This window comes from Poecilia latipinna, unplaced genomic scaffold (genome assembly GCF_001443285.1).
Source record: "Poecilia latipinna isolate Pla-1442-1.1 unplaced genomic scaffold, P_latipinna-1.0 Scaffold481, whole genome shotgun sequence".
Lineage (NCBI taxonomy): Eukaryota > Metazoa > Chordata > Actinopteri > Cyprinodontiformes > Poeciliidae > Poecilia > Poecilia latipinna.
The window spans coordinates 187,783-215,782 of record NW_015113097.1 but is presented as its reverse complement, the minus strand read 5'-3'; the positions used below and the strand labels follow the sequence as shown (position 1 = coordinate 215,782).

Below are 28,000 nucleotides of genomic sequence, written 5' to 3'. Positions count from 1 at the left end.
TCAACCCGCTGTGGGCGTGGCTTAGTGTCAGCTCAGCGTTAGCCTGTCAGTTGGAGAGAGATGAGCAGAGCAAAGTGTCACCGACAGATACTTCGCACTAAAGTCACCTGCTACAAAACAAATGGAGCTGTTTAAGCAACTTCACTCTAGGTAAGTGCTCACAAACTCTGAAATGTATTACGTAAGACTTATTCCTTTCTTTAGAAAGCTGTTTAGGGCTTACTTTCCCCCTCAAATTGTCGACGAATGTACATTTTAGCCTCTTATTTTAGGGGGGAATGCGCTTAATACACAAAAGTGAAATAAAAAAAAAAAAAGCTCAGCTTTCTTCTGTTTAGTGTGAATATTCGACGAAGTTTTACCAATTTTGCTGCCATTCATTTAATGTTGCTGTTTGTCTTGCTGCCCGGATAAGCTGAAATGTGACATTTTAATCTTGATAGCGTAACTTTATTGAAGAAGTAACCGCACCTCGCAGATAAAGTCTTACAGTAGTTTACAGCAGCGCCTGATAGAAATGCCTCTGCAGAGATGCAGACGCCGAGGCTCGTGTTGCACTCTGGTTGTAAATGCCTCCCCTCGTCACCGTTTTACTAGTAAAACATATTAAAATATTTTCCAACCCTGTGGCCTTTGATACGGAAAGAAACGGGGGCGGCGGGTTAATTTTATCCCTCTTGAGACGATAATAATGACTGTGAAAAGAGTGCTTGGCATCACCAAATCCCCTGTTGTGTCTCCTGGACCCGAGTGCACCGCTGTTTATTTCCCGCAGCTTCCTTGTTTTAGATCTGAGCTTCCTGATGCCGTTTAGGAGATTTAAGGGGATCCAGGGTAGCTTAATGTGTGCAAGTGATCTATTTGTTCATTAAATAGACAAGGGTTTCTTCGTGGTGAGCTGTCAGTGTTATTCTCGTGTTTACATTCTGCCAAACATACTAATTTAACTCCATAATCTGGTTCCACTTATGTCAAACTATTGAGTGAGGCTTTTCTATCTGTAGTTAGACTCATAACAATAACTACATTTTTAGCAGGTCATGTCATCCAATTATATTTTTAGACAGTGATTAATGCAAAGAGGTAAAACATTTGCTAACATTTAATTACTCTGTTAAAGCTGAGAAACTAGTTGACATGATGTCAAGTGTAATCATGGCTGCAAAGATCGTCTTCTGCAGTAAATATCACATGACTGTTTGAAATTACCTCTGACCTCGTAAATCACTCGAATACAAATTTTTGCTGGATGGGGAAACAGGTGAGTGGAGCAAATGCAAAATATGTTAGTCAATAAAACAGGTAAGGTAAAAGGCCAGGATTGAATATTAGCTTGTCATTAATCACAACATGGCTTGCCTTGTTGTTGCCACCAACAAAAGCAATGCTATTTCCAAATCTAAATTTGATAAGTTACATAAGCTTTTTTTTTTTTCAGGACAAAAATAGTTGTCTCATCAGTCCACATAGTATTTTCCGAAAATAATTTAATATAGTCCAGTTGTCCTTTGGTAAATGTGAGGTGGGCCTTTATGTTCTTTTAGGTCAGCTTTGTATCTTCCATGGTAGCCATTTTTGCCAAGTTTCTTTGTTATTATTGAATGTGGAACTATGACCTTAATGGAGGTGAATGAGGCCTGAAGAGCCTGATGTTGCCCTGGAATCTAGACCTGCAACTCCTGGGAAGAGTCATCATATTTTCTCCATATTGACGTTGACACCGTTGCTCTCAGCAGTTCAGGAGCCTTAAATGTCTTTGTATCCCTTCCAGACAGATAGATGTCCCTTACGTTGTTTCTCAGTTGTTTTTGAAGGGTTTTTTTTACGCTGTGGCATGATGTGTTGCTCTCTGAGACTTTTTTGCTCAGGACATTTTCAGTTGGCTTGTGTTTGTGATTTTTGGGTTACACAAGTATGACTGCAATCAGGCCTGGATTTGGCTGGTAAAACTGGACCAAAATTGTTGTTAGTTACTGGCAAATTGTAATTTAACAATTATCTTATCACAGAAGCATTTATCCCTAAACCCCTCCCAGTTTTCTTGTTTGCTTGTTTGATTATCTGAAATGTCTAAGAGAGATAAAACGAAAAGCAGAGGAAATCTGAAATATGCAAGCACAAATCTAAAGCTTTATAAATGTGGAGTGAGATTAACAGTATACCCAAACTAATATTTTCTCTTTCATTTACTCTGCAACCATCATTCCATCAGGATATATACCTAGTGAGCAGGACTACTCAAGCATTTCATACAGACAGTATACTTTTTGCATATCCTCCTTGTGCTGAACTCAGATCTGTAGTCACCGTGTTTCTCTTTCTGTTTTAACTGCTACTGCTATTTGTCATCATGCTGTGCTTGTAGATGTAGCTAACATAGGCCTTAAATGTGCAAATTCACGTTTTGCACATTTTTATACTTCCATGTTGGTCTCTACTGCTTCTAGAAATAATCCGAGTGCTTTAAAAACAGTAGGTAACTTATAAAATCATGTTTTCTTACATATTTTCTTGTCGCTATACTTGAGACCGATAATCTGTGAAAAAAAAAATGAAGCTCCTCTACCTCTTCCTGCTATCTGCAGAAATACACTGCTCCCGGTCAGAAAGGAGGAATGTCTTGGCACCGTCAACCAAGTGCTTTTCACACCCTTCACCGCACAATGCATAGCTAATGGTGGAGAAAAAACACCTAACCTCACAGGAAAGCTGTCTATCCGCTGCCACCAGTAACCATGCTTACTAGTCTGAGGATTCATGGTGGGCTTCACTATGGGGGGGGAGCTGTAGCGCAACAGAAAGCAAAGAAGAGATTGTGTACACAAGTGTGATTGACAGTCCTAAGACAATCCTGGATGTGTTTGGTTGTTTCTGACTGGGAGTATTTCTGCAGATGGCAGTAGTTTTCTCAGGGAGAAAGTGAAGGGCTCAATTTTTTTTCACAAAATATCTGTTTGTTATGATACTGTCGGGACATAGTGACAGTTTTAACAAATATGCAAAAAACATATATATTTTTTATAAACGTTACCCACACCTGCTTTTTTTTTGTTGGTGTCTGGAAAACAAGCCTTTTCAAAAACCTGCCAATAATTAGATCAAAATCAGCGGGCACTGCCCCGTTACCTAGCAGCTCAGCTGGAGCTGCTCAGCTGGTTTTATTGCTGTATGCGCTGCACAATGGCTGCTGGAAAAGACAAGTTTTTTTATTGTTGACCGACCAGGCAAAATTAAAGATCATCAAAGATTTACAGTTGTACATTCTCTACAGCTATTTTCACAGGTATAAAGTGAGAGTGTAAACGCTGAGTTGAAGCGCGAGGCCAGCAACAGCTTATTTGGATTTAAAGTGACAGGAGACCTCATTCTGAAAGGAGCTCAAAATAGGAAGACCAAATCAAATTCTCATTATCTAAGAAAAATGATTCTTAGATAATGATTTTTTATAACCTAGTTGTTCTCAAACCAGATCGTCAAGTAGCTTTGCCCTTCACGTTTTAGACATGTCTCTGTTCTAGACTGATACAAATGATTGCATGACCTTCCTCTGTAACCATCACATTCTGCAGAAGCCTGTTAATTGGAAACAAGGAGACACCTAAAGCAAGCAGGATGGGGGAATTTGAGAAACATATTAGGGAACCACTGGAATAGCCCATAAAACCATCTTATACTCTTCAGGGAAGCACAATTGATCACCTTTAAAACAGAGTGTAAATTGTCAGTGCAGTTCAGTCGTATAGCTAAACTGAAACCAACACAAAGTGCCTCAAAATATGTCGTCAATATTTCCCAATTGAAACATTCTTACATGAGCTTACTCTTTGACATGCTGCTTTTGTTGCTTTTTTATTGAGTTCAGAATTTTCCCACAGTTCATAAATTTTCTGAATAAAAATCCAGAAAATCAAATTGCATGATTCTTTTAATTATTATTAATTTGCCTCTTACAGGATGAAATATGTATTTGAGCACCCACCAACCTACAATAATTCTGCTGGTTGATATTAGTTTGTCTTTAAGAAGTCCTCCTATCATCCATTCATTACCTGCATCAATTACACCTGTTTGGAATTGTTACCTGTATAAAAAACACCTGTCCATGTAAATCAGACTCAACCTCTCCACCTGTAACCTCTCCGCTTCTCATTTTGGTAACTCCGCTTGTGTTTGGAGGACGAAGAATGATGAATATCTTAAAAACAGGATCCTAACCTTGAAGCATGGGAGGGCTTTGGACGTGATTTTCTGATAAATGGTCAGAACCTGATTGTATTGACGGATGGCGCCATGTATGGCAAGATTTTGGGCAATAACCTCTCATTCCCTCAGTGAGAGCTTTGGTCATGGGTAAAACTCTGAAATTTGTGGTGTATCAAATAGTTACTTCCCCCTCAGTTCTTTTTACCTTTGAATAAACAATGTCTGAATTTTCTTGCAAATATAGTTAGACTAAATATAGATAATATAAATAATATTGAATGTTTCTTAAGGTAAGACTTCACTGCAGATTGTTTTTTTGTACTCGGATTGGACAGAAAAAAAATTATTCTCCAAAAACATGCCGAAATGGTCACATTTAAAAAAGTGTGAAAAGTATTTAAAAAGCACACTCGGCTCAGTGTGCATCTTCAACAGACTTTATTTTTTCAGTTTGAGTTATCAGAAACAAAAGTGTGCATTTCTCGGCATTGTCACGTACTTGTGGGCTCCTTGGAAAGCAGAGGCAGCAGCCAGCTGCACTAGCTCTTCAGTGGTTAGTTAACAAAGTTTACATCAACTGCTTTTGATGTAAACTTTGTCTACAAAGTTTACATCAAAAGTGTCTCAAAAAAGTGTCTCCAAAGCACACACATTTTTTTTAAGATAATCTAAGTTATCTTAAAAATATGTATATGTATGTGTGCTGTGGTGGTAAATACAAATTAGGTTTGCTCTTGGAAACTGTAGCTGCAATTGCAGTTTCCAATGATTACAAATGTTTTGTCAGAGAAATATAGAAGACGTGTTACATTTTAAATTTAAGTGGTATAAAAACAGAAAATACCACAGGAAAATTTGCATTGAGAAGAACACTGATAACAGGAGTATGTAAACAGCTTATTTTTATCTGTAGTCTGCTTGAGAAACAGTTCTTTGAAAATCCTGGCAGACCAAGGAGCTGTTAGCTAAACCTGTAACAAAATATAAAATAGTTGTTACAGAGCCAGGTGCTTTTCAGAGGAGAACTGAGCTAATTTTGTTTTCAATACCGACAGAGTCAATTGCCTGGAGTTTTCATGCATGTTTCAGAAATCCTTTTATCTCCCATGGCAACCGTTGAGTTGTGAAATACTACTGGGGGAAACCGAGGTAGAGCTGCAGTTTCCTCACAGAGCACCCATCCCTCAGCTCCTCCAGGCTAGCCAGCAGCTATTAGGCTAGTCTGGTGGAACTGCACCTCTGCTGAGCTCATTAAACAAGGTATTTCTGAGTGCGTGTGCGATGTGATGACTTCCTGAAGACAGAGTTTCAGAAAGAGTAGAACAGACTGAGGCTCAGTTTCAAGGCGATAAATTACAAAGTCAAAGTTTTTAAGTCATATTTGATATACAGCATTTTTATAACTGAAGGTAACATAGTTACTTGATCGAACTATAAAACATAATACGTAATACGTATAATTTGACTTTTTCTAAAAATGTCGTTTCATGTGTTGAAGAAAGTTGGCTCTAATTTAAATAAATGTTTACGAGTTTTCTTGTTATATACTGCCATAACACACATTATTCAGATATATTATGAAGCAGGAAATTACATAAACATTATTTTTACAAAAATAACCAGTAGCCCGAGGTGGGTAGAGAAGCCAAAACTTATACCCAGGTTAAAATAGCACTACTTTGAAATGTCTTTGCTCAGTTATAAGTACAAAGTAGCTATACCAATAATTACTAAAGTAAGAGTAAAAATGTATATTTAGTAAAAATATACATTTTCAGTTCATAGAATGTGATTTATTTATCATTAAAAAAATGAATAAATACAAATGTATACTACTGCAAAAAAACAAAAACAAATTTGAGTAGAAGAAACCTTTTTCCAAGTATTTTTTCTTCAAAGTAAAACTAATGGAAACAATTCTTACAGCAGGTTAAGATACCCCCAGTGATAATATACATGGTTTGGGACAACAAGCTCAGCAAACAAAAAATAACTTTAAATTGATGAATTTTGAACATACAGTAAGCCACACTTTAACATAAACTGTAGGTGTCTCATGAAAGTCTGGTTAAAGCAAGCTTGTCTTTCATTCAGTAAAGTTACTCACTGCAGGAGTAAAAATAGTGATACTTTATAATATTACTCAAGTAAAAACTAAGTTAGGAGTAACGTAGGAGTCGGTAGGAGTAGAACGACTCCTAAAAGTTTTTTTTTTCTCCAAAAGTACTGAAATAAATGTAACTTTACTTGACTAAAGTAAAGTTATTTTACTGAGTAAAGTTTTTCAGTGCTTGCTGAGTTTACAGTAAGGCATAAACTAGTTTCTACCCACCTCTGCCAGTATCTGACGTCAGTATGTACCAGGAAAGATTAGCTGTTTTTCTCAAGCATGCAAAAGAATATAGTTTCCGCTCCTATTACGAATAATTAATGATCACTCTTGGCAGGAAGGCTGAAAACAAAAATTTTAATTTTCCTAGAAAAATCTGAACCAGCTAAAATAGAGTATAGCAGGTAAAAAAAATTGACAACATTCTGAGATTGGTACTTTGCTACAAAACTAATCTGTGCATTTTCAGGTTTGCATCCGTGCATAAAGCTCTGTATATAGCTACAGGTATGGCAGTGTTTAGACCTGTAGTTGTGATCATCCAGGGCAGATGTTAGTGCTAGGTAACATCTGTCCTGATTACTCACTTCTTTCCACCATGTGTTAATGTACTGCATCAAGTGGCCCCATTTGCAAAGCCCTAATGGATCTGCTGCCCCCTCATCTAAACATGCACACATACTAACCCTAACCCCAACCAAAACTCAGTTCACACCAGAAAATATCCCCACAAGGAGCAATGGTCCCCACAACCCCACATTCTGGACAGAAATAGGTCCCCACAAGGATATTAGAACCTGGTTCATGCACACACCATCACTGGTGGAGGACAGCTTCCTCAGATTGTCCAGTATCGTAATACAGGAACTCCCTTTGATTGATATCCTCTGCAGCTTGTACCACATCTACATGAAGTCTGTTTTTGCAATGTTTTTCTGTGTCTTTGTCACTGTGGATGTTTGCTGCAAAGATGACGGGCATGTTTGTGGCTGTACTGCTCTTCACTATCACCACATAGATTGTTCCTTTCCTTATTAAAAGAGCATCAACTTTCACTCTCAGCCCATAAATAAATTTCACACATACTTTCCTGTCAGGAAGCCTAAGGGCCGTCTCTCTCCAGGCCTGTTTTTCAAATTTTCCTTGGCATCTGTCAAAGGTGCAAACGTCAAAGACCAGTCCAGGTCTGGATGTCAGCGTCGGTGAATCCCATCAGTGGCAGACACTGCAGGGGATTTCCAATGAAACAACCACCTATAAATACAGTTCCACCCTCCCTCCCCCGTCCACCTTAAAAAACACCACTTCTTTATTGCTCTATGAACGCACTTCCACACAGCTCTGCTGGGGCCTTCCTGTTTTCTGAGATGTCTGCAGCGTGCCGGAACGGAAATGAACTCCCCTGTTTTCTGTTTGGTCTCATTGTTCAGGCTGACCACTGAGGGACACGGTGACAGCTGCCTGTGCAGGAGAACGAGCAGATAGATGTTGGTTGTGGGGCCGAAACGTACATAAGGAACTGATTCACATTCACCACAAACAATCAACAGTGGTAGGGGGAAGTTTGTTTCACTGGTATGGGGATTTGGCATCTCAAACAGTGCTTTTTAGCTGTCTTTGTATTTCCTGGCAGCTTTGTGGGCCATTCAACTGATTCTACCCACAATTCTGGTAACAAGACTTGTAGGATGAGAGTTTATTAACACGTCATCCAGGTTGCTGCATGCAGAGCACCAGTCCAATGAAAGAGTTAGCCTACCGCAGTTTGGAGTGAGTAGGTGCAAATGTCCAGCTGTGTGAAAAGTTTGGCTTTCTCTGTTGGCTGAAGCCACATTTTTCACTGTTTTAGTTACATTAGTATAATCTCTCTTTCCTTCTGTTTTGCTGCTAAAATACAGAGAGCTTTGTGTTGATGCAGCAAGCTATGTCTCTGCCATGCAAATATCTCCACATACTCTGGCTTTTTGAGGCAGTGTTAATGCATTTCCTGCTCTGTGTATGAGTAATGAGGTTAGTTTAGGATTAGGGAAATACTTTGTGTAAGAATTGCACACAGAATCACTTGGATTTAAAAACAAAAGTTCCATTCAAAGGAGTCAATGTTAGTGGTCGCTTCCGTCTAATTTGGCCCTTGAATTGCTGTGAATTACGAGTGGGATCTATTTTTAAATCTGTCTTCACCAAAGCTCCGTCTCTGTCTCAAATTCAGCATCTTTTGGCCTCCATCTAAATATAGAGCGTCATCTGCCCACTCATTTAGAGAGAAAGGAAGTGCTGTGCGTGTCAGTTTCTGCACTGGATTAGAACTTTTTTTTTCTTTTTTTAAATAGACACACAGTGCATGTTCACGAAATCAATGATGCATGTGCATTCTTCACCTGATTTAAAAAGGAAAAAATAACATTTAGTTATGAGACGCATTGAGAAAAAGTGAGAGCCAACAGAGAACAGAGTTTCAAGACGACGTAAATCAACTTTTAAGGCACCCGGAAACCTGTGGTCATATAGGTTGCATTCACGTCCTAAAAGAGAGTGATGCTAACCATGTGTCAGTGTGCAGCTTTTCTTACACAACGCAAAGCCAAAGTATTTCTTTTGTTCTCAAATGAACAATAAGCTGACTGTTTGAAGGAGAACAATGAAATAAAGGCTGCATGCCAGTTTGCAAAGGTTTGGAAAGGTGAAATATACAGGCAAGTGTACTTTACAATACACTTGCCCACAAACACAGTCACTCCTACATACTTGCTCTTGGAACTCTGATAGTTCTCATCTCCTTCTAATGAACCCACACGTTTTGCTAAAAGAGGAAATAAAGTCACTAGTGCGCGGACTCTACCATTCATTCTCACTACGTCTCTGTTTGGCTTACATGTTGCTTTCAGCCATGGATGTGTATTGTGTGAACGAATGGCTTGTGTATAGTCCAGATGGATCAGGGTAAGTCAGAGTTTATTATCACTATTTCCAACTGATTGGATCAGATCTTGGTTGCTTTGGTGCCTCATGTGTTGCTGCTGTTCAGAAACTAGATCTAATAATTTGCTTTTGCAGCTTCTTGCTAGTCTTGCTTTTTATCAGTTTTTGAAGTCAACTTGCTTAATTTTTCATTTTGTAGATTTGTACAGTATATTATTATTATTATTATTATTATTATTATTATTATTATTATTATTATTATTGTTAATCTTATGTGTTTTATATATATATATTTTTTTTATTATTTTAATAACTTTTTGTGTGAACCTTTATATCTCTTGTTACTGTCGGACTTGAATTTCCCCTTTGGACTACAAAGGCTGTTTCCATTCTTCATTATACTATGTTTGAATGTTTGGATACATTTAAATGCTTTTAGAGCTCATTTTCATGTGTAAAACTTGTGGGATAAGGAATTTTATTTTTGGAACGTTGTAGTAAATGGCAGATTTAATTCAGTGCAACCTGTATATTATAGTTTTCTTTGGATGTAAATGTATTACGGAAGACTACACCACAAAATATCTCTTAGCTGCATTTATATTTAAGAGCAAACATACAAGACCTGTGATTAGTACTATTCTGATAAGGTAGATCTTTATTGTAACACAAAGCATGTAAAGTTGTGTTGTGGGTGTTTGAGTTGTGAGTCACGGACATGTGTGGGTCTCGGGACGAATGAAGTACTTAAAGTAGTTTTTGTTTTTATTTATAGGAGTGTATTTTAGCACCTTTGTGGAGGAAGAGGAACCACTGTCCTGTTGTGCGTGTGAAGACGTTTGTGTGGGTGGATGTTACCTATAGTCCTTATTTAGATATGAAACACTTTGGAGTGCGTTGAGATGTAAGATGGCTTTTAGTACTGTGGAAGGTTTTGTGAAATTTAGAAAAATAAATCTTTTAAAGAACCTATTTACTTTCAGTGAAACACATTAGACTAAGGAGCAAACAACAGTTTTATAACGTTGAGTTACGAGTTACCAATGTTAGTGAGCAAGTTATAAACGTCAGCCAATTTTGGAAAAAGTGGTTTTTAGTGAAAGTCTCTTGACATCAAATCAGTTGCAACTAACTTTGTTTTAAAAAGTCTATACTTTATCACAATCATTACTAGAACAATTATTTATTCAAGGATACTCATTTACGTCAAGATCGATGCAAACGGACCTATTCACATTTGCACGAATTGTTGCAGCTGAGAAATAGAAACCCGTAGTAACTTGATGTCAGTAAAGTATTATGCAGTTACCAGAAAGACAAAAATTATACAGGCTGCTGCTGAATACATCTACATGGATCAGATCCTTATTTATGCTGTAAAAAAAATATTTTGTACGTTTCAGATCCATATTTGTACTGACACACAGTTTATTTTGGTATAAAACGATCTTTAATTTGTTCCTCAGTAGCAAGATTTATTTCAACAGCAATTGGCAGCAAAAAGGAAGCACACAGTGGCACACTAAAGATAAGCAACTATAATAAAACACAGAAATTACATGACTGACTCAAATGTACATACTTCCATAAAGGGTGTTGAGACCTATACACAGTTTATCTTGTCTACAGTTTTAAGCTGTTAAAGCTTTTGTTGTCTTTTAGAGTCATATTGTATTTCAGATCACAATTATCATTACATTATCACTTGTTGTGTGCAGTCCTTTGATAATTGTTTGGGTATACTATTCCAACTACGATTAATTAATAATTGATCATACAGTAATGATTGGACAGTTAATTGGCCTCATATTCCCCTCAAAACCTACACCTTTTCTGAAATACGAATAGTCGAGGGGCAGACTGGTTGGTAGGTTGTGATGACAGGAAAAAAAAAAAAAAGAGGAAATCATGAGTTGAGAACAACGTATTAGCAGTAAGCATGTGTATTCAGAATCAATGTACAGTTTGAACATCAGATTGTTTCCAAGTTTCACCCACTTGACCCAATCTGTCACTTTCAAATGAAATCCTTGAACCACTAAAGCTGCAGGCTATTATTAAAAAGTGAAAGTTGTAGCAGCAGCAGTGTTGCTCTCGAGAGCGAAGCAAGTTTAACATTGCTGTGGAGTTGGAATAAACCTACAAAGACAAGTCAAATGTCTTCTATTGAACTATTTATTCTCAGATCAGACAAGCAAATGAGCTGTTTGGCCACCATGAATTGAAAGATTCAAGGTGAGATTTTTAAACCCAAGAACACGATACACCACTGTCAAGCACTTTGGTGGTGATAGCATTATGTCAACCGTCCTGTTCCCCATCAGTGGTTCTGGTGCATTGTACATAAATAATGGAATAAAGAAGGAGGAAGGCTACCTCCTATTTCAGGATGACACAGTTTCTAGATACATCAAAACTATTTTATGAATGAATTAACATTCATCTTCTGGAATAGACTTTCCAACAGCAACATAAAAAAAGTAAAAAATAAATAAATAAAAATTGAATGATTAAAGCCCAGACTGGTTGACAAAGGTCAACCAGCACATAGTCAACAGTGGCAAAAGTCAACCAGTTCATATGAAACTATGAATTTTGATTAAAATGTTGAAACAACCAACCAAAATGTTCCCAGAAGCTTGTTGTTACAAAAAACATGGTTCAGATTCAACTATTTGAGAAACCAAATACAACCAAATGATATTTAATTGTCTGTTTGTATTTTTGCCTAGACATTAAATCATCATTTTAATACTTTAATTAGAGAATAATCAGAGTCAAATTTCTGGTTTGGAAAGTCATTGCTGTTCTAAATGGTGTAATATCACACTTCTAAAAGAACGGTTTATGAATTGTGAATGTAAGACCAAAATAGTAAGAGATTCATGTCCATCCTGTGTGGGTATAAACTTCTACCCAAAACTACAGTTAACCACTCAAGGAAGAAGCAAAAACCTCATGCAGAGGTAGATGCATGGAAATACTGAGAATCTTAATAGCCCAAATAATTACCACAGAATTGAGCTTTTAATAGCTGCACTCATCACTTCTGTGGAGTCATACACTCTTAAGTGAGCAACCAAAGGGAAAGAACAGATCACCAATCCAGATGAGACTGTTTCTAGGAGGACTTGGTGTGTTTTCACACATATGACAGAACAGAGGTAACACTTCACATTTATTTTTGCAGCTGATTGGACCAAAATGTACGCGAGTCCTGACCAACATGGCCCACTGGGATAGTTCGAGTAGCATGGAGCCAACAGGTAAAGCATCAGGTTTTAGTAGATTTTTTTTTTCTTTTTCAGATATTATATGTTTAAGTATTTATGTGGATGTTTTTTGAGAAACTAAAATTTGTTATTACAAGAAAAAAGTGTGTTATTATAGTTAGCTTTTGTCCTAATGTTTGATCTTGGTTGCCAGGCGCCTGCTCCCCTACAGTTCCTGAGTCAGAACTGTACCGAAGCCTCCAGGCTGTGCTGCCCCGTTGTACCGACCAGCAGCCGGGCCCAGACTGGTGTAACAAAGGTGGGCTCTATTCCAGTACAATGAAAATAATCAGCAAATTCATGTTGTAACTACTCATTATAAGTTCAAACGCAGATCTGGTCTTTATTGTTTTTCATTGGGTTTCGGCATATGAGCATGTCAGAATGCCGTCTGCTGAGGACTTTGGTTTCTGTCTTGTTTTCTCCCATAAATGATTCCACCTCATAAACATTTTCTCTGTGAACAGACATTTAGTGCAGCCAGTGTGACTCTTCCTGTAAAATAAACCCTGTTTGTGGTATGAAAGCTGTTGTGTTGTTAGTCATCAGACTAACTTAGATCACTGCTATCATAGATAGAAGTGAGATAGAGTCACCATGTGTTTTAGTCCTTGCATTTTGTGTCTGTGTGCAGGAATGCTGAGATGGACACTTCACAAGAAGGTTCAAAACAATCCTGCCAACAGCTTGTCTCTGCTGTGGGTGCTGATAAAGGAGCTGGAAAAGGTACTGTTCTCCAATTCCTGTTTAAACTGAAATACTTCACCCTGGGTTAGTATTTGTTGCTAAAATTTATTTTCAAACAGAAAGGAAGCTTTAGTCACCCTGAGGTCAACAAGGAGATAGATTTATTTTTGTCACATCATGCATGTTTCTCTTCAGGCGGAAAGATGGGACTCTCGCAAATCCATCATTCCTCTGCTCCACACACTGATGCACGCCATCATTCAGGTACAGTTACTCTGCGAAAAGCTCCAACAGACCTCCTTGTTCCTACTTTTTCACAATGTTGTTGAACACTTCTTTGTTACCTGGATGCATCTGATGTTTGGAGTTTTTTTGCACTGAGCCAGAGGAATGTTTTTAATTCCTGGAACTAACACCAACAAGGAAGTTGGGACATAAAATGTTGGCATTTAGTCCATGGCAAAGTTTATTTCCTCATATTTTAGCACTGGCACTGTGATAACATATCATTTACCGTCCATAAAAGTAGATTTTTGTATTCCCATTCTACTCATTAACCCAAGATTTTTATTTATGATTTGTCATTTTAGACAGCCTACATCCCAGATGAGCTGTACAAGCGTGTGTATGACTTCTGTAAGCGGCTACTGACCTATCCTCAGCCTTATTGCACCGTGGGCCTGAGCTATACAAGACAAATAAAAACTGAACGCTTCATCCCAGGTAGTGAGCCTCTTCTTGTGCAAATATCACTGATAGTTCAGCTCATAAATCAAATTCTGCTCAGAACACCGTCCATATTTTAGTTGCAACACATCTGAAATAAACTCCAAACTCATATAATGTCAAATGATGAAAAAACATCTGTTGTAAAGCAGAATGGCGATGGCAGAATTCAAAACTTTTCCCTTATTTAATTTCATTAATTGTACTCACTGAAGGTGTTAGGTCATTTTTCAAAATGAGTAATGAATAATGACCCACAAACTGCTCTGATCAGATCAGGTTTTGTTTATGTTAGGAGCATAGACAACGTCACAGCATGAGAATCAGAGAGCAGTAACTGTAAAACAGGGTTTCACTATTTTAAAAAGAAGCTGCAATGATTGCAGAGGTGAAATTTAAATTGTCTTTAGTGGCTTTTATTAGCATTTAACACATTATTGCAATAAAGATTAGTGAACACAAGCGTCGCTCTCTGCATGCTTTCTCTAAAGAATATGGATCCACTTGTAAAATTTCCAAATGACTGCAAACATTTTCAATTCCAGTATGATTAATGACAACAGAATCTGAAAGCTGAAAATGACAGAACTGTTATTTACTTTTGTTGTTTTTGTCTCACACCCTTTTGCAGCTTCAATAAAGTGCAGACAAGTCGAAATATGTTATAGAAAATGATTTTTTTTATTGTTTCATCTCTGTGCTTCCTCTACCTGTCAGTCACACTGAAGACAGGTAACTTTTAGTCTTCCTCATTCACAAGTGTTACATTTACCTTTTGAAATAAGACAAAAGGTAAATGTAACACTATTATGCGTCTGTTATTGAATAGATGCAGCTTTCCATGATTTGTTTGTAAAACTGATTAAATGAAAAAAGGAGTCAAGGCTGGAGACACACACACACCTAATTATAGTGACTTCTTTACAAGTGAAACAACCCTCTGTGATAAATATTGTTCATCAAAGCAGATAAAGATGAATTAGAGTTGCTTCAGCGCTGGAGTTGTACTTTAATCTGACATGCTGAGAGGGTTGATGATGTCATTAAATGCTCGTTTGATCAACAGGCCTGATGTACCAGAGGATGATCACAGCAGAGCAGAAGCTAAAAAACGAGCACTATCCTTTTCAGGAGAGGTCAGTTATCATTTATCAATTGACTCCACAAAACCCGCGCTACGGTTTCAATGAAACCAATATTCTGTTAGCTTACTAACTTTATGACTCTGTTTTAAATTATCTGCAGGGTTTTTGTGCTAGCCGATCCGGAGGTCTTCTCTGGTTCCTTGATACCCGCCGTAGTGGAGGACTTTGAGGTGTCTGCCTTGGGTTCGGCTGGATTCCAGAGTCCGTTAGAACACATGCGTAGTGTGGTTCAGCACTCCATACAGGCGGCTTTAGGACCACAGCATTGCCACGGTCCAAAACTGGCTCAGGCACTCAGGGTCAGTGAGTTTACATCTGTTTAAATGATGTCCGTTTTTGCCTTTTTCCCCAGTTTCCCAGGTCCTTTATCCCTCTGCTGTTGTCTTGTGTATTTTGTGCACTCACTGCTCTTCTGTTTAAGTGACTTTGCAGCTTATTAAATATTTAGTTTGAGCCTCTGCTGTGATGCAGAAAGTTGAGTCACTTTAGTAGCTGGAAAATAAAGTGAAACCAGAAAAAAAAAGTATTTTTATTTTTTTTAAAATAACCAAGAGAGAAGCTGTAAAGTTCGAAATGAATATGTAGCATTCTACTATTGACGTGATCTACAACTTTATGTACTGTAAAACAATAAAGCACGGCACTTGATACTGTTTGTTGCCTCTGGGAGATCATGCAGGTTAAAACCACTTGTTATGCAGGGTTCACTATAAAGATCAAGTTTGCTTCCTATGAGTGGAAATGCTACCTGAAATGACTGAGGTTAGTGATTGCTCCTACAGGTCAGATCATATATTCTGGTGACGTGTGTTGTGTCAGAGCTGCATCTCCTAACACGATGCCTCAGCAAGACACATTCAGTAGCAGACAAATGAACATTTTGACTAATCAATGTTTTACTATGAATCCATCCTCTGCATGCTTAGTTTCCCTTTTCCACCTCTCTGTTTATTCAAGGCCGTTTGTTTTTGTTGTGGAACAGGACATGGGCCAAGAAGTGGAGCCATACTTTCAGGAAGTGTTGGCAACTCTGGAGCAGTGCGTGGAGGAGGGCTACAGAGGAGAAGGGGGGATGCTGAACAGCCGTCTGCAGCAGCTGTACAGCGAGATTGTCTCCGACTCTAATGCAGGTATGAGCTCCCTGGCGTAGAAGCAGGGTGCAATTTTTCTGTCAACACTGCACTCTGGACTCTCAGCCATCTTGCCTCACTGGTTTTGCAAACATCCGCCGCGAATGCCAAAAACTAACAGGAATAAAGACAGAAATTAGAAGCTCACAGAAGGCGGTGGTTGTGTAATCTAAAATTCTAACAGACTCGACGATAATCAATACTTTATACTAAAACCCTGATATCCTGGTAAGGTGGTCCTGTAAATGAGCAACCATTGTGATAACCTGTGTTAAACTGCTTTGAAATACTTGACATGGCTAGCTGTATGATATTACTGTATGCTTATTTTTGCATTTCCTTTATTAGTAGGAATTAAAAATTAGACCGTCTAAATGGAGAAGATGTTTTTTTTTTTCCATTTCATTTTCATTTAACCTTTATTTATCCAAGATACAAACTCAGTGTTCTGGTCTGTACATCAGCATAGCAAGATAAAAACAAGAGACAATTTCAGCAATCACATGACATCTGGGCACAACGTTTGAGTCTAGTAAAGTAAATCAGAGAAATCACCTACAACCAAAGGTCTCCTTGTTCTTCAAGAACCACTGAAAACTGTTCAGTGAAAACAGCAGCATATTTAAAAACTTTCTAAGTTCTGTCTGGGCCTTTGGTACACCCAGAAAAATAACATCCTAGGAATGCAGATTGCAACCACTTGAACTTTTCCTTTGGATATGAAGGAAAGAAAAAAGGTAAACTGTAGTTTTCATTATAGATCTACATTTTTGTTTTTAGGTGGGAAGCTTAAAAACTCCTCTCTGCTGGGTGTATCATTACCTGATTTAGAAGTCTGAGTTATTTGATGATCTTCAAACACTTTCTAAGCTGTGTACTGTCTGTAACCAGGCTCCCAGACTATCCAAATAAATTCATATACTTTACAGATTTTTTAAAAACTTTTATTTACTTAGTGATGACTTCCAGGTGGGACATGAGGGGCCATATTTAGCACATACCAAAACTCTACAACTTTGACATTTCAGTGGTAATAACAGTATCACTGTTAATTAATTTGCCCCAGGTAATCAAGTTCATTTTGTGGACATTAGGCATCTTTTTGTTGACACACAGGCTGCTGCAGAGATCAAACACATCCTGACTTCCTCCATGTCCAAATCTGTTCAGTCAGCTGTGTGTATTATTAGCATTTCTGGATATCTATTTCCACTCTTCCCCCCCGGCTCTTATCAAGTCAGCGACACATCCAGTGAACCTCCACTGAGATCTTTCCGGTCGGAAGACAGAAGGATGGACAACAGGGGAAATTGTGGATGTTGGGAACTGCTTTGTTTTAGTTGTTATTGTTACATCTTCCTCTATGTGTGCTGCAGAGCCTTTGTGTGGAGGACCGATGTGCGACTGCCCGATTCCCAACCCTGAGATGAGCTTTTACCTGTGGACAGAAGATCTGGATATCTGTGAGTCACTCAGGCATTGTGGGGGAACGTAGTGAAAAAACTTAATCCATCTCATCTCACAAATCCATTGAGCTTACAAATGTGACACCATTTAAAGGGAATAAGATGGGCTTTTTAACAGCAAAATATCTCTTTCCAAGATCCGTTGTTACAACAAAGAAACCAACAACTGGTCTGCTAAAATTATGTAAATCTTTTACATATTTTCTAACAGTGCATAGCGTCAGTTAATTACTGTGAAGGCTGAAGTCACTGCAATATGAGGCCATTTGATGCTGTTATTATTAAACTGTGAGGATTTACTGATCTGTTCAGCAGAGCTGTCATGGTTTATAGTGTTGTTTATATTCTCAGAACTTAAGGGACTAATTATCACCTGACTGAAGGTTCATGTGTGATGAAAGGCGTTAATATGCAAAGTTTCTGGTCCTAATGACACATAATTTGAAAAAAACCCCAGCTTGAATATGTTTGCAAAACTCATGTCTCAGTAAGTTAACAGAGAAAACTGTTTGGACAGTACCTACCACAGTGCTTTTGTTTTGCTTTAACAGGGCGGGAGCTGTCCAAGTGGTTCCGATCCAGCAGCGTGTCAGAACACTTCTCCTCCTTCAGCCAGGAACAGGAGGACTTTGAGCTCGGCGAATCACCTTTCACTCCAGCGGACATGCCTCGCTTCTCCATTATGTCCAACGACAGCGGCATTGAAAAGGACTTGCCCCCCAGTTCGGATTTCTCTCCATCAACTTCACTGGACAACCCTTGTATCATTTCAGCGTGGGAACAGTGCAAAAAGTAAATTATAATTTAAGTTATTGATCCTCAAACACAAAAAGAAAATGTACACAATTATATACCAAATATAAATTTAGATGTTAAGGTTTTAGGATCAGGTACAAGCCCGTTGAGGGTCATCAGTTTTTAAAACTAGATAAACAGAACACAATCTATCCAGTCATGCATCATGTCAAAAAGCAGACAGTGTTTGCATTACTCATAAATTAGTTCCCTGTAGAACAACTTTTAGGATGATTCAGTTTCTGCTATTGTCAGGCAGGATTTGACACGTTGTAAACAGAAGAGTTCATGGCGGGGTCAGTTATTGTAGCGCCCATGTTCTGTGGTTGTGGAACAAGTCCAAAGCACTTGCTTTCCACCTCCACGCTTGACAAATGCAGGTATGCTTCATCTGGTTTTCACCAACATGGCATGGTTCGGTATGACTCAACATTTCCACTTTGGTGTTGCCTGCCTGGGGGATGTTTTTCCCCCAGGCAACTTTTAAGCTGAGCTGAGATGTTATTTTTAACAAAAAAATAGTTTCCTCTTCTCGCCAGCCGTTAGAGCAGGCCATTAAACATTTCACTTTCCATATTCAGTTTGTCATTGTTGTGATGTAAGCCCATCCTGGTCAGAATATGGATTGTGCCTCCTCTTTCCTCCCAGTGAGCAAGACTCGAGTAGGCTGTTACGGCGGGGAGGCATCAAACTGAAACCGACGGCTAAGGACGGCATGGCGCTCATGCAAGACACGCTGGAGGACAACCCAAGTGCAGCAAGTGGAGGAGGTCCAGGGAAGGGAGGAAGGAGAGCGGCCACTCTGCAGAGGCGAGCGGGGATGAGCATGATGGAGAACCACTTCCCCAAGCAGCAGCGACACTTTATCGCAAAGATTGTAGTTATGGGAGATGACAGAGTTGTGGGTCGCCTGGCTAAGGCTTACTACTTCTACAGGTAAGTGTGTCAACTGAAATGTTTTTTTAACAAATGAGTTAACAACTGTGGGACTGTTGTTTGCTGTTCCATTGAATGTGCAGTCATATTCATGGTAATATTAGTAATAAAGCGTAATTACCTTTTATTTTACAGTGGTGTGTAAAATGATAGTCCCAATTTCCTGATCTTATTTTATTTGCATATTTGTCACACCTTAGTGTTTCAGAACAATAAGCCAATCTAAATAGTTAAAGAAAACGCACGTAAACACAAAATGCAGTTTTTAAACTTTATATATATTCTTTATTATTGAAATATTAAGATTACAAAAGTTTGATATACCCTCAAGGTCACATTTCCATTTAAAACAAACAAACAAAAAACATTAATAAAAAAAATTTAAAAAAACAGAACAGAACAGGAACAAAGATGTACTATTGTGAAGAAACGTTATTTGTACAAAACCAAAAGGAAATTAGATACCTAATAGAAAGTTCCTGCAAAATGAACCAACTCTTAACTACAATTTCCTTTTAATCAAACCAATATTCATGCGTGTTGTGTTAGAATAATAACACAGGATACCCGTACTGACCACTGGATTGTAAACTTGCTCATCTGTAAATGGATTGGGAATGTTAATCTTCCCATCTGATAGATTTAATTTCTTTCCATTCTTCCAGAATGAGGAATTCAGGACAAAATGCAGTTTTTAAACAAATTTGTTTATGATTGAGGGAGGAAAAAGTCCAAACCTATATGGTCCTGTGTAAAAAATAATGATTGCCCCCAAAGCCTAATAACCAGTTGAGCCACCCTTAGCAGCAACAACGGAAATGAAGCATTTGCAACAGCCTGCAGTGAATCTTTTACAGCTGTGGGGGAATTTTGGCCCACTCATCTTTGCAGACTTGTTGTAATTCAGCCACACTGAAGGGCTTTCGAGCATGAATAACTTTTTTTTAAGGTCGTGCAGCCGCATCTCAGTAGGATCTGGGTCAGAACTTTGACTAGACCACTCCATAGTCTTAATTTTGTCTTCGGTCTCCAGCCACTCAGATGTGGTGTATTTTGGATCATTTTCCTGCCATATGGCCGTACTCTCTCCTTCACGATTTTTTTGGTTGACAGCAGAATTTATAGTTCCACTTATCACAGCGAGTCTTCCAGGTCCTGAAGCAGCAAAACAGAACCATACCATCATGCTACCACCACCATATTTATATGTTTGTTTGTTTTTTTCTGGAATGCATCACCACAGCTCCAGGTCGTCACCATTTGTGATAACGGCTCTCACTGTCACTAGTCACCTAGATGTGACTAGAGACAATGATACGTCACACAATGTTTTAACAGGGAGAGGTCAATCACTTTTCCAAACAGGGCCATATAACCAACTACTTGACTATAATTAAATTGGTTTGGTGTTCTGAAACAGGTAAGTGTGACAAACATGCAAACAAATTGGAAATCAGGAAGGAGGGAAACCATTTTTGACTCCACTGTATTACACTGTGATGGAGTGGTTTTTGTTTATGCATTAAAACTATGATGAAACATATTACCATATCGTATATAAGGTATTGCAGCAGAAGAACTTCACAGCTGCAAAAATTCAAAAAGGGCAGCAAACGTCATATGTGTTCTAAGTTTCTGCCTGCTGTAGCAGTTGATGTAACAGCTTGCTCTAGATTAAGAAACAAGTGTGGTTTTCTAAAGATACATGACATCAGACACACCATGTCCTCTTTTGACCCTAAATGGACGGCACTACATCCTAAGATGAATCGGTGATGCATCACTGAAATATTCAGAAGGACTTTGCAAAACTCCGTCTGAACTCAAATGTTTTCCTGCTTTCGGCTTCTGACTTGAGAAATAAACAGAAGTTCTTTGACTGCAAATGTAACTTCCTGAAACGCAACACGTGCTTCACCACAGTTGCCAGAACTATGCGAGCCTGACGCTTCTGATGAATCTATCCTGTGGCCTTTACAGAAAGAGAGAAGCACGGCGGCTTTTTCTTACAATGAGAGTCAGTCTCCAGTTCTACTACATTCCTGTTTGCCCAGCTCAGCTGCCAGTCTCTCCTGTTACGGTAAGACAACCACACTGATCCAGCCCACTTGCATAAGTAAATAAACATGCAGGAATTGTGAAACATGGGGGAAATCCTAATTATGGGTAATTACTACAATTAGACTTATTATGCAGTTGTTGAAATCTCTTGGACATCATTTTCTTAACAAAAAAAAAAAAACTTCAATACATGTCTCACTGTAATTCATGGAGATTTATGTTTCAGACTAGGTTCATAGTTTTTATTGTCGCAATGTTTTTTTTTTCTTTTAATGCTGAACTCTACATTTGATCCACTGAGTCTAGTCATTTGTTCTATAAATAATGGTAACCATATATGAAATGCTGTAAACCAGCTTGCTATGACATACTTTGAGTGTTTATTGTCAGCAAACGTGGAAATAACTACATTATTTTGTCATTTTGGGTTATGTTAGGTCGTGGCTTACTCCCTCCTACTATCTCTGTTGTTTTGTAGCTCTGCTTTCCTACAACCTTTATTGTTACTTAACACCGAGACCTTCCTCTTTTTTCTTATGCGGAACATTTCAAACGTCAAGCTCTTCCAATGATTTTTAATAATAGCTGTTTGAGGGATTTTTAGTTTCACGTTCCTTATTTGTAGGTAAACCTCAATCAGTCCACGGGGGATTCCTGCACTCTTGGTTCCTACTTGAGCAACGTGGATCCATGGTACAACAGCAACATCAACAGTTTGGGAGGCATGATTCATAAAATGGCTAAATTGGTATGACATCTTAAAATGTATCTTTAGAAACTAGACTACCTGAGTATTCACTTATGTCCTTTCTTGGTGTTGCCAGATTCTTTATGTGACTCACCTTACATATATATATATATCTTATGCAAATATCACTGTATTATCCTATGTTTAGCTTGTCAGCATTGCAGCTGTTTTCTTCTTGAGCTCAAACACAGGAAGTTGCTTTGCAACATTTCTGCCAGGAAAAAAAGAAAAAGTGCTGAATTTACCAAAACCACAAGTAAAGAAACTGTAAGCACCGCTGAAACTGTCCCAACTGTATTCTTATACAGGAAACAGAAAAATCATTGTATGTGGGGAAAAGAAATGCAAATGACAATACATGTTTGTGTGTCAGAAGGCCTGGAAATCCTCTGGATGTTGATCCAAACATGCTCTTGTCTAGATTTCTTGTCATTTTTAACCATAGCCTCTTGTACATTTTCCCAAATATCCTGCTCAGTAAAAGCCAGGATCAAATTAAAACAGAGAGGAGCATCCTTGGTCTGTTGAGACATTTAGAAGTGATTTGATTGACATATATTTTTTTATTTTCATTAATAAAAAAAGTATCCGATTCTTACTTTATATGCTCTTTTGTGTCACCCATAGTGTTTTCATAGCACATTAGTATCCTAAGTGTGACCAGGCCCAACTTCAGGTGGATTAATCTTTCATGATTTTTCTCTTTCAGCAAGAAATGAATCCTGAGAGACCCAAAGACCCATTCATCTCTGATGTCATTGCTTACTACGTCCGCAGCGGCCAGCAGCCTGTCTACTTCAACATCTATTTCGTAAAGGTAAAGACGTGCAGCTTTTTTTATGCCGTTTATCTAAAATCTAGATTTATTTTTAAGAAAGAAAAGCATCTTCTGTAGATATTTTACAGTCCTAATAAAGTTTCCTTTTCTGTTAGATCACATTCAACAGCATGACAAAGGATCCAGTGGAAGATGTGTTCCTTACTAACCTGGAAATAGAGTTCCCAGAGTTCAAACATATTGCAGCTTCAATGAAAGGTGACTTGACAACACATTGGGTGTTTGCTATTGCTTTTCCTCAGATATTTTACACAGTACACCTGCAGGTTCAATCCATTGTGAGCTACTCTTTGTTAGTCACCAAATCTTAATCACAAATGTGGAAAGCTAAAAAATAAAAACTAAACCAGACTCCAGCTGCACGATCTTCTCTTTGTTCTTGTTTTTGACGTACCACAAACCCTGATCCGCTAATGTAACTACATAATTCATATTTTCAAACAGATAAACATAAGAGGAGCTCGGGCTCGGGGGAAGTCTGTGGAGTTGTTATCTCTATGAATTACAGAAAGGTGAGTCGTAGTTTTTTACATCAAGCTTTTCCTCCTAACATTCCACTGACAGGAATCTTTGCCAGATGCCTTACCAAATACCAAAAGTGCCAGTAAATTTCTATCTCTGCTAATCTTTGTGTTCTGGCGTTTGCTTCTATTTGTGGCCTCTGACGCTTACTTGTTGTTCTTGTGTGTTTCCTCTGTGGCGTCCAGATGACGCTAAGTGGGCGAGATGTTGATGTAGGAATTTCAGCGCGAACGACAGGCGCTCAGATTAATGCCATTCCCTCCAGCGAAGCAGAAGGTTCAGTATTCAGTTTAGCTTTTTTTTTTTTTTGTACATAAAGCTTAATCACAAATACCAGCATTTCCATTTTCTGATTCCTCTCATTCGTCTGCTGTGAATAATCTCTTACCTTTCTGTTTGTAGATCTGAACTGTTTGACTCTAACGCTGAACGAAACTCCATCAAAGACAAAAGGCTCGAGTGGGGTGAGTCAGGACAGAACCACCGAAGTGAAGAGCGCCAAACTAAAATAAACTGCCTTGCAAAAGCATTCATGCATGAAAACTAAAACATTGGTTTGGATTTTTCTATAAATGGTATACTTAAAAGTGTGGTGTGCATTTAGCCCTAAATAAAATACTTTGATTGTCACCTAATTATTAAAAATAGTCCGTCTGTGTCTCAGTACAAACCCAGATGTTTTGTGTATAGTAAACAAACGGCATCATGAAGACAAAGGAAGACGACAGGCCAGCTAGAGAGTTGTGAAGAAGTTTAAATAAGAGTTGGATTATAAATAATACATCCCTTTTGTGTCTGAGTTTCAGTTTTTTTTTTTTTTTTTTTTTTACAAAGAAAGATCTGGGCAGGCATATTAGTGTGTAGATGTCCAAAGCTGGTAAAGACATTTTAAATAGCAGCTGTAACAGCAGTGAAAGTGCAATAGCACAAACATTCACTCACTGGGATGAATTCAAACTTTTCACATTTGAAAAAGTTGAAACGCATTTAGCATTTTTTTTTCTTCCATTTCACAGTTGTGTTCTGCTTGGTCACATGAAAAATCACAATTAAATACACAGATGTTTGTGGTAATATCACAATATGTTCAAGGTTTTGAGGAATATGATAGTTTTATGTGCATTTGTATGTAAACATTTCGTGAAGCACCTAATGTGCTTTTTTTTTTTATTTGGGCAGGAATCAAAGATTCGAACAAGCAACATTAAGATTCGTACCTTGGAGAGGCGATCGTTTACTCTCACCCTGGACAAAGACAGTCGGAGGATTTACAAACACGTGCAGAGGTAACGATTTGAGCTGTTGCACACCTTTGAATCAAGGTCAGCCATGATTGCTGGGTTTAAATGCGTGGCATTAAATCTTGATGCAGCTTACTCTGAAGCCTTAAGAACGTTCCGCACACTGGTGCTACATTTTTGCGCAATTCAAACTGACCTACTAATTTGAACATTTTCATTGTAGCATCGAGATCTCTCCTTGTCTGGATCCTGGCTACTGCGTGCAGAAATCCATGGGGTCCAAATTCTGCACCGATGGAGCTAGAGATGCTGGACTGAGCAAATACATGAGCAAAACTCTTCCTCTGCCAGTCAACACATTTGCTGGCATTATCAACTGATGTGTCAAAGCTATCCTCACTTTGTTTAGTGAGCGGGAATGATGGTCGTCCTCCCAAACGGATTTTCAAAGAACAACAGCAAAAGAAAGAAAACGGTTACCTTTCAGACATAACGAGCTGCTCCTGGACCCAAAGTGTTTCACGTCTGCCACTTTGCTCTTACTGACATTGATTGAGAAAGACATTTTTTTTTTTCAATTCAGAAGTAACTTAAGCACCACAATATGATCAAATTCTGCAAGTGACTGCCTCATCAAGTCCACTGGTTTTACAGTGTTAAGAAGTTTTATCATGCTGCAAGATGGGATTGACCTACATCAGCATTGTGCTCTTCATGAAAAACCTGCTGTGCACACTTTAGTGATCACAGATATCCATTATATTTAACTGTGCCTAATATCAATGATCAATATTGTCCAGAGAGACCAGCAGAGAAAATTAAGTAACCAAATATACATTGATCAGCCACAATAAAACCGCTCGTATTTAGAAGTTCAGAGTGCGGCCGTCATGCATTGTGCTTGTTCTGCAGATGGGAACCTGAGTTAGGGAGCATTTTCAGCAGTCCTGTTTGGTCCACTTTTTATTCAACCTCTAGTTTGTTTGTGGAGAAAATCTGGTTTGTTTAGCAAGGAATCCATCAAACTCTAATGCAGACCCAAAAAATAATAAATAATAATCCCGACCTTCAACGTGATCGTGATGAGAAAATATTAATTTCAGTCATCAGACTCACTTGAACTCGGAATGAAGAAATGAGACATAACTTGGACTTGAGGAAAAACGATCTAACATCTGTGTTTGGCACCTTGACATTTTTCTTGGTATTCTCCTAAACAGTGTTAGCCATATTAAAACATGTCCTTCTATTTACTATGGCATCATGACGTAGAGTACCAACATTAATCAGTTTCCATTACCTGTCAGAGGTTTAGTTTTGTGGCTGATCAATGTTTGTATTTCAGTGCAAGAAAAAAAAAATCTGTTAGTAATTTGGAATTTGTAACAACAAATCTGCCGGGAACATGCTTCGTGAAGGCGGCATCACACAATGCAGAAGATTTGAAGAGCTGATCTTAACGCTTACTTTACTCCTACTTACACACTACCTTCAAACCTTCTTCCTGACCCACACAGACACACACACAAATATACAAGAATGCACTCTCAGCTGACCTGCCACCTGCTGGAACATCGATCTTACTGCTCTCATCTCATCTGATGCTCAGGATCTTTGTTACTGCTACCATTCAGACGTCTAGTCCTGTCTTATCTGTTGCATAATGTACACTCGTTTCAAGGTGAAATTGCTGACATTGGCCTTTATTTTGATTGTAGACATTTTCCAGAGCCACCTAACATAACATGGTGAGACTAGAAGCATGAGCATCGTCAGGAATTACTCAGGACAGAAGCAACTATTAATTATAGTCAAATTAATAGTTAGGAAGGTGCTGTTAGACCTCTGATTTACCCTCTTATAAGGCAATATGCACTAACTACAGGGACAGTTTTTCAGGGTTGCATACCTGATATTACACAACACAAACATGTTATAACCTGTGCATAAATACAAGTAAAACATCTTGAGGCATTGAAGTGGACCTGTTATACATTAAATGATATATTTTAGTGTTTAAATTTTATGTTGCACTAAATTAGCAGTTTTAAAGCTGATTAAAGTATATATTTAAAGCATAAAATAAGACATGTAATTACTGTGAAATATTCTATTTGCATAATCACCATTTGATATCTCTCAGCTTAGCGAGGGAGGATTATGATCTGACACAACTACTGGTTTTGTTCTTTTTTCATGGCAAATGTAAAAGTGAAGCGAAGGTTGTATTTAAAGGTTAGTTAACTGCAGCAGTAAGCTGTTTGACACTGAAACTGAAGCTAACAGCTTGTTAAAGAGGTGCTAAGACCTAAACGGACTTCTAGTCTCTTAAAAAACCCCAGTCTCAAAAATGCCAGAGCAATTTAAGTAAACTGGGTGAGTTATTTATACTGATGCTGATGATTAAATATAGGGGAAACAGTGGTAGGAAGTGCTACACCACCATCAATGAACTACTGAGAAAAGGACATGTACGCTGTTAATGATGAAGGCCTACCTGATATGAAGCAGATTCATGGCAATTAAAATTTGTTTTCATTCAATTTTATACTTCTGTACTTTGAAATGAATTGTTATTTTGGGTTTTAAATGTTACATTTTCAAGATCATCGTTTGTGCACTTCCTCCTACTTCGAATCATTGGCTTCTGAGTAGATAATGGCTCAGTACAGGATTATGATGTGGTGAAAACATTTATTGAAGTGTTTCCATTGACTGCTGTAGTATTTTTGAGATTGGAAGGTTTTTTTTAGATGGTACAAATCTGCTTTGCTCATGGTTTCTCTCAGCTTACTGGACTTGGATACCAATATTTATATATTACAGGTAGCATATTAACGTCTTTCCATTTTTAACAGCTTCACTTTAAAAAAGAAAAAAAGGATTAACCCTTTAAGTTACTGTTTAATGTATTTGTTTTTACAGGTTAAAATCAAGTGTAATTTGCACCCTGATGAGTATGATTTCTGTTGCTAAAGACCTCAGGAACTGGAAGTGGTGTGTGTATAAATGAATGAGATTCATTAACCAATTAGGTGCATGTATATGTGTATCTGCTGAACTGGCAGGGGATTAATCATGGGTTTGAAATTCATGATGTATTTTTGCACATTATTTCCTCCTCATGTTATGAATATGTGTTGTATTCAGACTTTGGGAATGTTATTGTCTAAATAAATGATTTTGTTTTCTAAAAAAAAA

The 28,000-nt window shown here is 38.1% G+C and overlaps 1 protein-coding gene across 2 annotated transcripts; it reads left to right on the top strand.

Annotated features, from left to right (window-relative positions):
• On the top strand, positions 1-27,999 carry pik3r6 (phosphoinositide-3-kinase regulatory subunit 6). 2 transcript variants are annotated; one of them, XM_015039740.1, is made up of 21 exons: positions 1-150; positions 12,423-12,498; positions 12,659-12,763; positions 13,139-13,230; positions 13,387-13,455; positions 13,782-13,914; positions 14,984-15,053; positions 15,163-15,361; positions 16,045-16,192; positions 17,569-17,655; positions 18,210-18,450; positions 19,102-19,389; positions 21,370-21,469; positions 22,076-22,198; positions 22,908-23,015; positions 23,132-23,234; positions 23,481-23,548; positions 23,744-23,834; positions 23,961-24,022; positions 24,738-24,844; positions 25,023-27,999. In XM_015039740.1, the coding sequence occupies exons 2-21, from the start codon at positions 12,459-12,461 to the stop codon at positions 25,177-25,179; spliced, it is 2,391 nt and encodes a 796-aa protein (XP_014895226.1). In that variant the 5' UTR covers positions 1-150; positions 12,423-12,458; the 3' UTR covers positions 25,180-27,999. The 2 variants fall into 2 exon arrangements, with proteins under 2 accessions (XP_014895226.1, XP_014895227.1); XM_015039741.1 differs by lacking the exon at positions 1-150 and adding an exon at positions 9,197-9,253.
• The last annotated feature ends 1 nt before the right edge of the window (position 28,000 follows it).